This window comes from Monodelphis domestica, chromosome 4 (assembly GCF_027887165.1).
Source record: "Monodelphis domestica isolate mMonDom1 chromosome 4, mMonDom1.pri, whole genome shotgun sequence".
Taxonomy (NCBI): domain Eukaryota; kingdom Metazoa; phylum Chordata; class Mammalia; order Didelphimorphia; family Didelphidae; genus Monodelphis; species Monodelphis domestica.
In genome coordinates this window covers 242,335,977-242,349,906 of record NC_077230.1, presented here as the reverse complement: position 1 = coordinate 242,349,906, position 13,930 = coordinate 242,335,977, and the positions used below count along the sequence as shown (strand labels likewise).

Genomic DNA, 13,930 nt, shown 5'->3' with positions numbered 1-13,930 from the left:
CGTATTTCATAGCTTTCATATTTTCATATTGTCAAGGGGAAAAATAGCTAGATGGTTTTGTTAGATCTGTAGAGGTGTACTGACTTCTTAGGAAGGAGAAGAGGACTATTGGGCTAAATGTCCACTGAAATGGACTAAAAGTCAGGAAGTTGCCCCAGATGATCAAGGGCTGTTCTAGTTCTGATTTAGATGAATAGCTTTTATTCCCTGAGCCCACACCAGCTGGTAGCCAGGATGAGAGTCCCAAGAAAAAAAAAGACTGGGGAGGTAAAACTGAAGTAAGAATTTAGAATTTCCATGGATAATTCATAAACATACAATTGAAAACTGACTGCAATCAGCTTCCATTTCAGATTGTTAAATTTGGGCATTAGCTGGGCATCTTCTGATTCTTTCCCTCACTCCACCTACCTGCTTTTGGGAAATGTCAAACAAACTCCCATTCCATGTATAAACCTACAATTCCACAACAACCAGACGATGCTAATATCCAGCCTCTGGCTGAATACATCCAGGGGGTGGATAGCTCTTTCCCTGGCAAAGCAACTCATGCATTGATGTAGCATGATGTGTTCAGTATTACACTGGCCTGGTGGTCAGAAGAACTGAATTCTAATCTCACCTCTGTCACCCAAGTCACTGACCTTTCTGAGTGTGTCTTCTCTTATATAAAAACAAAATTGTTCTGCCGGATAGCTCCTAAATTCCCTTCTAGCCCTAACAATCTGTTTTATTGTTGAAATTTAGCACATTCTTACCAAGATCTTTGCTGAGGAGGAGTACTATCAGAAAGGAGTTAGGATAAGGCAGAACTAAAAGGGACTAGGGCAAGGGAGGGGAGTCCAGGGGAACACATTGCACATAGAAAACAGAATGTGGTTCCATTATTTACCAGGTATGGGGCCTTGATTAAGAATCTTTATTTCTCTAACTCTCAATTTGCTCTCTAGTAAAATGAAGAAGTTGGACTAGATCAGGAGTTGTTAACCTTTTGTGACTGGCATTCTTGTAAAACCTATGGACAGACCCCTTCTCAGAAAAATGTTTTGTGATCTATACTCATAATATTCAGCCACTGGTGCAATGGACCTGCAGAAAAGTGGGCTGGACCTGCAGGCAAGAATTCCTGGGTTCAAATTCTGCCTCAGATACTTCTTAGCTGTGTGCACTTTCTATCGAGTCACAACTTCTGTCTGCCTTAGTTTCCTCAACTGTAAAATAAAGATAATAAAAGCATCAACCACTCAGGATGTTGTAAAGATTGAATAAGAATATTTGTAAAGTATTTCATAAATATTAGTTATTTAATACAGGGAAATGCTAGATTGTAGTTAAAGGTTAGTGAAAATAAATATATCATTTTCTCCAACTTCATAAACTCCCTGAAATCTGTTCATGGACCCAGGTTAAGAATCCCTAATTTAAATGTCTCAAAAGTTCTTTCTAGTTCTTAATCTGATGTGTAACTCAGATCAGGTCCTTGTTTAGTGAGATATTGAAGGAGAGGGGGCAGTTAGGAAGGAAAATTAAGAGGTTGCTAGATGGCCTGTGGATTGCACTTTTTAGTCCATGGAAATTGATTTGTCCTTGGCACAGATAAAGGATTTGGCTATATGTAGGCAACTTGTTGGTCCTGGTTTGCTGGGGAAATGGGTTAGTACGATTGAGCAGTACTGGACTATTCCTGAAGCAGGTTGGGGCAGCTAGGCCAGTAAACTATGAACTTCCTAGAAGTAGAAAGAATTAACTAGGTTGTGAAGACACATTTCTTTCCTTCTTTCAGTGGCTATAATTTATACTCGCACATAAAGCCTTAACTCTTATATTATGTAGCTTTGATCACTTTGAAAAGACTTTTTTTTTCTTTTTTGCATGTAAAAAAATCAGATAATTCTGTACTCTGGGATATGACAACATTTTAAATATAATGATGTTTCAATTCTGTGCCCCAGGATGTGGCAGCCATTAATGATGTTTCTTTTTTGTTGCATATAGCCCCTTATTCATAATATTATATGTTAATACTTATTAATTATTATATGTCAATTAATTTAATCTAAACATGCATTATATTAAATTTTATCTAATATATTATATGTAAGATAATAAAATTAAAATAATAATTAATATTGAATAAATATACTGTCAGTGCAACCAGAATGGACTTCTCCTCTCAATAATGTACTCCTTAGAGCAAGGTGAGGTTCCTTTCAAAACCAAAACAAAATTTCAGGTCACTTAGTCACTTCTTCCAGACATTACCACTAAGAGCTAGTAAGGCATTCATGCCACAGATTTTACACTGATGACAAATTTCCCAGAGGGTCAGTGTCCAGTCAGTAGAAGTGACTTGGGATATTTAGGACTTTTCTGCCTTTCTGTCAAATAGAATGATGTTTCAGTAAAATAGCATGAGATGGGAGAAGAGCACCAGATTTAAGTTCTCAAGTCTCAGTTTCCTCATCTGTAAAATGAGAGGGCTGGACTAAGTGGTTTCAAAAGTTCTTTCTAATTCTAAATCAATGATCATATTGTTCTTTGATAAAGATGTGTGCAGAGGGACAGCTAGTTGTACAGTGGATAGAGCACAAGGCCTGGATTCAGGACCTGGGTTCAAATTTGGCCTCAGACACTTTCTAGTTTTGTGATCCTGGGCATGTCACTTAACCCCAATTACCTAGCCCTTAACACACTTCTGCTTTAGAATTGATACTTAGTGTTAATTTCAAGACAGAAAATAAGAATTTATAATTTTTTAAAAAGATTTGTATAGGAGTATTATGGCAGTGAAGGATGAAGCACAGTCCTCAGTAGAAGAATCTCTATCACTTAAATAATTTTTATTTTTATCAATATCTTTTGTTTTTAACATTACATTTATTGCCAAATACATCTTTTCTCATCCCCTTACCAGCAAGTCATCCTTCATAACAAGGAATAAAGAGGAAGGAGCATAAAAGTTCAGAAAACTAAGCTACACATTAACTAAGTCTGGTAGTATATGCTGCATTCCAAACGCATAGTTCTCCATCTCTGCAAAGAATATGTTTTCTCACCTCTTCTTCAGAGACAAGTTTGGTCATTATAACTGTACAACATGTAGTCATGAGTCATAAGTCAAAGTCATAAGATCAGAGATTTAGAGCTGGAAGAGTTTAGAGGTCATTGGATTCAACTCTTTCATTTTACAGTTAGGGAAACTGAGATCCAAAGAGACTAAATGACTTTCTAGGGTCATACAGCTAGCAAATGTCCAAGGCAGGATTTGAACCTAAGTCTTCCTGATTTGTAGTCCCCTAATTTAACTACTGGACTTGTTGCCTTTCAGATTTTTTTGTTCTATCAATTCTGTTTCTATAATTATTGTGTGTATCTGATCAATAAATCAATCAACACACATCTATTAAGCATTTATTATGTGCCAGGCAAGCACTGCAGATGCAAAGAAATCCCAAAAAATAGTCCCTCCCTAATTCTGCCTATTTCATTGTGTTTTGATTCTTATCAGTCTTTCTATGCTTCTCTAGAGTGTTCATATTCACTTTTTTTTTTAAACCCTTACCTTCTGTCTGAGAATTGAGAAGAATGGTAAGAGCTAGGCACTTGTCCAGGGTCACACAGTTAGGAAGTGTCTGAGGTCAGATTTGAACTCCTGACACCAGGCCTGGTTCTCTATTCACTGTGCTACCTACCAGCCCCATATTCATTATTGTACAGTAATATTCTATTACAGGTATAAACTACAGTTTGTATAACCATTCCTTAGTTCATGGGCATCTATTTTGTTTCTAGTTCTTTACAACCACAAAAAGGGCTGATATGAATATGATGGTGAATGTGGGACCTTCCTGCCTTTGACCTCCCTAGGGTATATGCTTTGCACCCACTGCCCATTTTCTTCTTCTTTAAACCCTGACCTTTCATCTTAGAATCAATACTGTGTATTGGTTCCAAGGCAAAAGAGCATAAGGGCTAGGCAATGGGGGTTAAGTGAATTGCCCAGGGTCACACAGCTAGAAAATGTCTGAGATCTGATTTGAACCCAGGACCTCCCATCTCTGGGCCTAGTTCTCAATCCACTGAGCCACCCAGCCACCCAGCCGCCCAGTCGCCCTTCCCTCCTCCCCCCACTATCTATTTTCAAGAGATTATTTTAAGCATTTTAGGCTTTAGCCAGATGGGATGCATCATCCAACCTCTCTGGTGCAACCAAAGCCTGGTTCTTTTAGGTCAGGTCAAGAGATGAGCCCTCTGGAACAAGGACTTCAAAAACTCCTTTCCTTTAACTTCTCCTCTAGAGAGAAGATTATGGTAATAAAAGATTACTAATCAATCAGTCAGTAACTGTTTATGTGCTAGGGACTAGCTGGGTGGCTCAGTGGATTGAGAGCAAGATCTGGCCTCAGATACTTCCTAGCAGTGTGACCCTGGACAAGTCACTTCACCCCCATTGCCTAGCCCTTGCCGCTCTTCTGCCTTGAAACCAATATGCAGAATTAATTCTAAGACCGAAGGTAAAGGTTTAAAAAAAAAATATATATATATATATATATATATGTGTGTATATGTATATATGTATATGTATATATGTGTGTGGGTGTGAGGAGGTGACAAAGAAGAGGGGGATGTAAGTTGGCCAAATCAAACAATCCCTACTTTAAAATGGTGACAACAAAGGCGGATGTAAGTTAAAGTCTCCCTATAAATGCCTTTCCGATTCTTCTTTGTAGAACGGAGGACTCTGGGCTTGACTTCTCAGTGAGCCTCCTGCCTCAAGAAATCATGAAGCAGATTCATTCATTTGGATGCGTCAGAATTTCCTGAGGCTCCAGTGTCACCGAAGGGAGAACTGCCTCCCTTTGGGGGAGATGGAGGATGCCCTCCATCTGCGCCCGCCGATTTTCAGGAAGAGCTTTTCAGGAATCTCTCCTGGAATGAAGTCGTGTTTCAGTAACCAGAGGGAGGGTCCTTACGTAATGGAAGGGGGAGCCTTTCAGCCCCTGCTTCCCTCCCCTGGCTAGCTCCGTCTGAGTCAGCAGTGCGGGTGGCTGGCAAAAAAGCAAATGAGAGCTCGCGCAGGTTGTATTCAGTTCACGTCCTCTCAGCAGGTTAGCGCCAGCCTGGCAGCAAAGTGACCGGGATCCTGCCTGCCCCGGAGGACCTCACATTCTAGTTGGAAGATCAAATGTGCACCCATATGGCAATGTTCATGGTGGAATGTGAAATGGGTACAGGAGAGAGGCAAAGAGAGAGTGAGGGAAAGTATAAATGCCCAGAAAGGGAAGAGAAGAGCTCTTCTCAGTTCTTTTGTGGGCAGAGCACTCCCACGTTTCATTCCCAGTCTTGTGTGCCATATTTTAGAAGGGGCATTTAGAAGCCCAGAAGAGCTCAGCCAAGATGGCGGGGAGACCTGCCCATACATCAGATGAGGTTGGACCAAAGGAACTAAAAGTGTTTAGCCGGAAGGAAAGAAGACTCAGGGAAGAGGCAGCTAAGGTAGCACAGTAGATGGAGAGTCAGGATTGGAGGTGGGAAGACCTGGGTTCAAATCTGGTCTTGGACCATGGCAAGTCACTTAACTCTGTTTACCTCAGTTTCTTCCTTTGTAAAATGATGATAATAATAGTCCCTACCTGCCCCCACACACAGTTGTTCTGAGTCTCAAATGAGATGATAATTGTAAAGCATCTGACACATACTAAGTGCTATATAAATGTTAGCTTTCATTAGGATTACCCATTAGCGTCAAATCAAGTACATCCACAAGAATATTTTAAACAAATGCAAGGAATTGTATCTGGCATTCTGCTACACAGTAGAGATAGGAAAAAGGCAAAGATAGCTTCTGCCCTCAAGAAGCTTACAATCTAAGGAATACAGACTACAATGTACAAACACGATGTGCGCATGTATACATATATCCTATATATCCAACTGTGTATGAGCAAAAGCATATGTATGCATGTATGTCCTGGATATAGAAATACAACCATGTACAAACTAGAGAGAGAGAAGATATACACATGTACGCTGTCTATATGAATATAAATGTACAAACAAGATGTGTCTATATAATTATGTACAAACTAAACCTAGGCTATACATATATGTGTCTTTATACATACAACTATGTGCAAACAAGATGTGTATTATGTATGTATGTAACTATGTACATATAGAGAGGATATATACATATAGTGTGTATGTGCATGTAGGTATATATGACTATGTAAAACAAGATGTGTGTATATATGTAAGTTTTATACACATGCATATATATCCTGTATATAGTTACATATATACACATACAAATATATACAGACTATATATATGGTATTATATCCTGTATATATAAATACATCTATGTACAAATTATACACACACATATGATATATTATATACATATATAATGGATATACATATAGGGGTGTAGATATACAACTATGTATAAACAAAATGTTTGTGCATATATACACATATATACACACATAGAGGGAGTCTATACACATGTATCCTGTCCATACATATGTGTATGGACACATGACTATGTACAAATAAAATGTTTGCAGATATATAATCTTGTACACATGTATATGTTTCCTATATTTGTAGTTGTGCATATCTTTGTATACACACAAATATATACAAACTCTCACCCTTTATATAGGATATCTATCTATCTATCTTTCTATCTACACAACTATGAACAAACTATATATTTATATTTTATAGTGGTATACATATATGGGGGTATATGTATATACAACTATGTACAAACAAAATGTGTGTGTATATACATATATATATATCCTGTCTCTATAATACAGCTATGCACAAAAATATACACACATAAGATATGCTATATATACATATATGTGTATCTAAATATACAACTGTGTATAAACAAAATGTGTTTGTATATGTATATATAACTATGTACAAACATATATAGAGAGAGGATATATACATCTATCCTGTATATACACATGTGTGTATATATACATAGCTATATATAAATAAGATGTGTATATGCATGTATGTCTTGTACACATACATATATTTCCTATATAGTTATATATAATATGTATACACACAAACTAGAAAGAATATTTTATCATATATTGAAATATTAGTATTAATTAGGAGGGTTTTATAGGGAAGCAACACAGAAGGATTAACATATAAATATTTGGTTTTATTTAATAGAGATGAGAGGGAAAGGAGAGAGAGAGGGAAATCTTAAACCATTAACCCTAAATGTAAATTCCTAACTAATAATCCTATCTTCCTATACTAAAATCCTAAAGACCGGTCCAACAGAGATCTTACAAAATAGAGTCCTTGACATACAGCTGTTAATATCCAGATAGAGGTCTGCTGAGGTCCAGAGAATGACAGAAGCCTTCCTCAATATTCCTTTTAGTTCACCTAAGGGTATTGGGAACTTCTGCTTACTCTTGATTGAAGGTCTGCTTGTCCAAGTTCCAATGAAGTCCAAGAGAGAGAGATTTTCCACTATCAGGTTTCCAACTCCAGCTGAGACAAACAGTCTCTCTAACAACTTTGGAATCTTTCCCTGTCAGCTCTGAAGATTTTGTCTTGAGGACTTGCCAATCATGCTTATGATCTACTTCCCTTGCAACAGTCCCCTCTTTGCACAAAGCCTAAATTGTATTAAAAACACTATTTTGGCATTTGTGCAATATATATACAACTGTATAAATGAAATGTGTATCTTTAGTTGGAATTGTATATATACATAATATATTGGTATACATCTTATTTGTACATAGTTGTTTGCATGTTGCCTCACCTCATTGGTTATACACGCACGAGCACATACACACATGATCATGTGCAATAAACTGAAGATAATCCCAGAGGGAATAGTAGTAGTCTCTCAGTAACCAAGGATGACGATTGTCTTTGTGCGTTTTTGTGCACAAAGACACTTGTGCCTGAAGATTTAAGTGGAAAAGTCATTGCACAGAGACAGCCGCACTCTCTCGGCATTGGAAGCCTGAGTCCATTGGCACGAAAAGTCATTACACCTGGAGACTTCCTCAGCTGCATTGGATGGCCGTGTTGTCCTTTGTGCTCCAACACACCCTAAGCACTCCACAGTGCTTTGCTGCATCACCATCTCAGCCGTTGAACCTTCTTGTTGGTTTCTTCCTCCTGTTCTGCCGAAAAAGTAGTACCATTAAGGGGGATTGGGAAAGGCTTCTCATACAAGATGGGATTTAGCTGGGACTTGAGGGAAGCCAGGGGGTGACAGCAAGAAGAAGAAAATTCCGAGTGTAATATATGAAATATATATGAAAAGCAATTAATCCAGAGTTACTAGTCTCAAAAATATGTGGGAGGACTATAAGGGGTAAAAACCTGAGTTTATAGGAAGGGGAAATGGCTATGAAAGCCACCAGTTTATTGTCAGGGGGTGGGGAGATGGGATGGGGAGGGTAACAGGTCCACACTTAGTAAGTCCTCTGACAACTGAGTGGGGCACTGAATAGTTTAGAAGGACTTGAATCAGGGACATCAACCAGAAGACTATAAGAGTAGCCCAGGCATGAGGCAGCAAAGGCCTATACCAGAGCAGCAGCTTTCTCAAAAGAGAGAACAAGATTTATGCAAGAGATGTTGCAAAGGACAGCGATGGCAGATTTCTGCAATCAAGAAGCCATCCCCAACCTAGAAGTGAACTGAGTGGGAACTCAGTGAAAGGAGAAAAAGAACCCCTATTGGGAGGAGATGGGGAGTTGGGGAAAAGAGTCCAACATTAATTCTGAGAAGGCTGCCTAACATGGTTACTGTCTGATTTTGAATCAGGAACATCCCTTGTAAAATCTCTGAACACTATCTCCCTTGACCCTATCTGGAGCTATTAAAGTCCGTTGTTTCTAAAATTCTAAAACCAGCTAATTTCTTTCTCTCTAGGGCAACCAATCTGCCGGGGAGGGACCCAAAGGCCGTGCTATAAAGTTGTTTACTTCCACGATGCCTCCAGAAGGGTCAACTTCGATGAAGCCAGCCTGGCTTGCCGCAGGGATGGAGGCCAACTAGTCAGCATTGAATCTGAAGATGAACAGAGGTTGATAGAAAAATTCATTGAAAACCTCTTGGCTTCAGATGGAGACTTCTGGATTGGTCTCCGAAGGCGTGAGGAGAAACTGAGCAACAATAGCACAGCCTGCCCAGATCTATATACATGGACAGATGGCAGCACATCCACATTTCGGTAAGTGTATCAAATCCAAGGGAGTGAAAAAAAGAAGAAAAAGAGGGATGCTGCTGGAAAGTAGTAGAGACTATCTTAAGAGTAATGTGTGTGTATTATATAAATATATATTTTTATATATGTGTAAATTTAGATATGAATAGCACCTACTCCCAGGGTTATTGTGAGTTTCAAATAAGATAGTAATCCCTTCCTACATTCCTATTTTTCTTATCCCTTATAACCCTCCCACATACCCTCTGAACTAATGACTTTGGCGTCATTGCTCTTTCATCTTTTGACTCCATGCATTTTCACTGGCAGTTTCTTGGAATTCTCTTCCTCTTTACTTCCACTCCCAGGCTTCTTTCAAGACCCAGCTGAAATCCCATTTTCTACAAGAAGCTTTTCCCAATCCCCCTTAATGTTACTACCTTCCCTCCAAAATTAAAAAAAAAAAAAAATATATATATATATATATATATATATATATATATATATATATATATATAATGGCTTCCATACCCATTGGGATATTGTGATGATGGGAAGATCAAGATGGTATCATTCTCATGTTATCTAAGAAATTCAGTAGAGTCTGATCTCTGTGGCTTTCATAAGATTTGTGGGGTCATCTTCTGGCTCTAGTGATAGAACTAGAACCAATAGGGTGAAAGTCATCATAAGTGAATAGATTCGAGCTCAGTTTTTGAAAATACTCATAATAAGGCATCCTCCTGAATTCAAATTCAGCCTCAGACACTAACTGTGTGACCCTGGGCAAGTCACTTATTTCTATTTACATCCATTTCCTCATCTGTAAAATAAGCTAGAGAACCACTCCAGTATCTCTGCCAGGAAAACCCCAACTGGGATCAGGAAGAGTTGGACACAGCTGAAACAATTGAACCACAACAAATATGAAATGAGCTGCTTCCTAAGGTAGTGAATTCCTCGTCACTAGGAATGTTCAAGCATGCTTCAGGTAGCAGTTGTGTTAGAAAACCTCTACGATCTCTTCCAATTTTGAGGTTGCATTATTCTGTCAGATCCAAATGACCCACAGAACTACCAGGATGTCCTGGTTTCTCACCTTTGCCAGGACTAACTTTTCTCTTTCCTCACCTTTTTGTTCATATCAAACACCAATGAGAAGAAAGCCAGCTTGCTGCTTACCTGCTCAGCTAGAAATAACTGAAACTGGGAAAAACATTCCTATATGTGGTTCTACCCCTTCCCCTCCACAGCCTGCTTATTAACTGTTTGCTTTATGAAATATTTGCTTTTTTGCCTTGCCCCGATGAAATTGAATTTTCCCTCTGCAGCTCAGTTCTGGAAAGGCCACCCTGGTTATTCAAGTTTAGTGAAACAAGAACTTATCAGACTTTTCTTATTGAAATGAACTATTTGTCTTTACCATCTATATGATCAGGAGGTCAGGCTGAAGACCTGGGTTCAAATCTCAGTTCTATTACTTACTATATGCATGACCTTAGGTAAGTTCCTTTAACCACTTTGGCTTCTGTTTCTGAGTCTGTAAAGAAAAAGGAGGTAGACCTAGATCTAAAATCTTTGGGTTTGTGGGGTTGGGTTTTGTTTTGTTTTGTTTTGTTTTTTCCAACTTAATTTTCAGTCTTGTGAAAGGCAGAAGTATATGATGGTAGATAAAGAGCTGACCTCAGTGACTGAAAGCTCTGGGGTTCAAATCTTAGGGGGCAAGTCATGTGATTGCTCACTATATCCTGCAACCATAAATTCCAGAGAAAGTGTTACTCTCCTTAGTTGAGGAAGGGATATTACAAGTTTGGTCAAATTCAATTAGCAGACATATTACTCAATATCAAAATGCATTTTAAAGCAATAATTATTTTTTAAATTGGTTCTAGGAAAAAAACACAATGAAATAGGATAGAAAATCCAGAGAGATAAGCAATTTTTGCTTAAAAAACACTTCAGAATAGAATCATTTTTCAATATAAGAAAAAAAATCTCCTGGGAAAAGTTAATTGTATATTATATGATTAAAAAAATTGATTTGGAACCATACTTGCTACCATCTATCAAAATCACCTCAAGCTGGATCAATTACCTAAACATAAGATAACAATTTGAATTTTAGTATATATGCTTCCAAAGCAAGCAAAATACATCATTTAAAAGTTAAAAAAAAAGAATATTATAATAATCTCAACTTGTAGAGGACAAATACTTTTTATCAATCAAACAAAAAAAAGAATTAGAGACAAAAATTAATGGATTTAATTATATAAAGACAAATGAGTTTTGCACAACAATAATAATATCTTAACCTAAAGAAAATGTTGTTTGGAGAAAATATTTGCAGTAAATATATCAAAAGATGGTCAAGACAAAAAATGATCAATGATGTCAAAAATCTGTAGGAAACTCATACTTCTTTATTGTTCACACTCCTATTTGGAATATTCAAAGGACATAAACAGATACCTCAGAAAGAAGGAAATAGAAACTATTTGCAATCCCCTAAAGAAATAATCAAATTCCTTAATAATCAGAGACATACATATAAAAACAACCTTTAGATGTTACCTTATATCCACTAACATGGCAAAAATAGCCTCTTCCCTCCATTCCCAGTGAGAATAAAACCCATTGTTTGAAGGGATATGAGGAAACAGGCACTCATGTATTGTTGGTAGGACTGAATACTGGAGAAAAACACTTTGGACCACTAAATGACGATGCCATTAGTCATAGATCTGTTCATTCCTTTAGGTCCGTCAGTCCCATTGCTAGAACTTTATTATAAAAAAATATTCATGTCTGCAATAGTAAAAAAACTGGAAACAACCCATATGTCTATCAATTGGATAATGGTGAATAGAGCACTGGGTCTAGAGTCAGGAAGACCTGGGTTCAAATATGATCTCAATTACTTAATAATTGTGTGACCCTGGGAAAATCACTTAGCTTGTTTGTCACAGTTTCTTCATCTGTAAAACAAGTTGGAAAAGGAAATGGCGAGCTACTCTAATCTTTTTTCTAAGAAAACCCCCAAATGAGGTCATAAAAAGTCAGATGTGACCAAAATAAGAACAACAATAAAATAGGTTATCATTGTACAATTTTTGTTTTGCATTGCTTCATACTAACCTTATCAAATTTCTTTGCATATTTCAAATATATATATATATACACATATTCAAAGAAGGCTAGTATGAAACTATGCAAAGCAAAATCAGTAGAACTAGAACTTATCTATGCTGAATATAACCATATGAAAAAAAGAATATAAAAGAATGAAGGAAAACAAGGCCACAGTGGGGAACAGAATTTAGAGAAGTCCTGGAAGAGGACCAAAAAAAAAAGCAATTTCTTTGGTTGCTTATTGTTTATTCTTTCTTTTGGTTCTGCCTTTGGAAGGCTATGAGCTTAGGGATAAGTTTTGACCTTTATTTGGCCTGTCTCTTTGATTGTTTATTTTTGTTGACATTTATTAAATTTATAATTTTAAAGGCTTTTAAAATTAAGAAACCCAATTAGTAAAAACACAGGAAATTTTTTTAAATCTCCTGTTTACTCTCAAATGAGTAGCCTTACAGATGGTATATGATGAAGTCAACCCCTTGCAAAGAGGTTGTGGCAAATGTCCGGTGATTGACTGTGACACATTGAGCCTAACGTCTGTCCATATCATTTATCTCAGCCTTTCTCTCATCCTATGGCATAGTCTGGAGCTGTCTTAATTTCACAGTTCCCTGGAGCTTGATGAGAAAGCACAGGCTGGCACTTTTGCAGCAGCATCCCCTATATGTCTTTATAGTTTATCTCCTTTCCTGTAGGAATTGGTATGTGGATGAACCTTCCTGTGGAAGTGAGGTCTGTGTTGTAATGTACCACCAGCCATCAGCCCCAGTGGGCATCGGAGGCCCCTATATGTCTCAGTGGAATGATGACAGATGCAACATGAAGAACAATTTCATCTGCAAATATTCGGAGGGTAATGATTTATTACATCAAAATTTCCAACTTCTCTTCATATTTCAGCGGCAATGGGTATTAGTGGAAATTTGCATTTCCTAAATGGATTCTCAGGAGAGAGACAGAGACAGAGACAGAGACAGACAGAGACAGATATAGAGACAGACAGAGACAGAGAGACAGAGACAGAGAGACACAGAGAGACAGAAACAGAGAGACACAGAGAGAGAGAGAGAGAGACAGAGAGAGAGACAGAGAGAGAGACAGAGAGACAGAGACAGAGAAAGAGACAGAGACAGAGACAGAGACAGAGACAGACAGAGACAGATATAGAGACAGACAGAGACAGAGAGACAGAGAGGAGAGAGAGACAGAGAGAGGAGAGAGAGACAGAGACAGAGAGACACAGAGAGACAGAAACAGAGAGACACAGAGAGAGAGAGACAGAGAGAGAGACAGAGAGACAGAGACAGAGAAAGAGACAGAGACAGAGACAGAGACAGACAGAGACAGATATAGAGACAGACAGAGACAGAGAGGAGAGAGAGACAGAGAGAGGAGAGAGAGACAGAGACAGAGAGACACAGAGAGACAGAGACAGAGAGAGAGAGAGATGGCTCAGTGGACAAGAGCAAGGCCTAGAGACAGTAGGTCCTGGGTTCAAATTTGACCTCAGAAACATCCTAGCTGTGTGTCCTGGGAAAGTTACTGGGCAATCCCAATTGCCTAGCCTTTACTACTCTTCTGCCT

The 13,930-nt window shown here is 38.0% G+C and overlaps 1 protein-coding gene across 2 annotated transcripts in view; it reads left to right on the top strand.

Moving 5' to 3' along the window:
• Positions 1-13,930, top strand: part of LAYN (layilin) — a 28,153-nt gene that overhangs the window by 1,544 nt on the left and 12,679 nt on the right. For both annotated transcript variants that reach the window (XM_001381337.5, XM_007494844.3), the window contains 2 exons: positions 8,941-9,241; positions 13,042-13,199. In XM_001381337.5, coding sequence (XP_001381374.2) covers positions 8,941-9,241; positions 13,042-13,199 — 459 coding nt within the window. The remainder of the gene's footprint in view (positions 1-8,940; positions 9,242-13,041; positions 13,200-13,930) is intronic.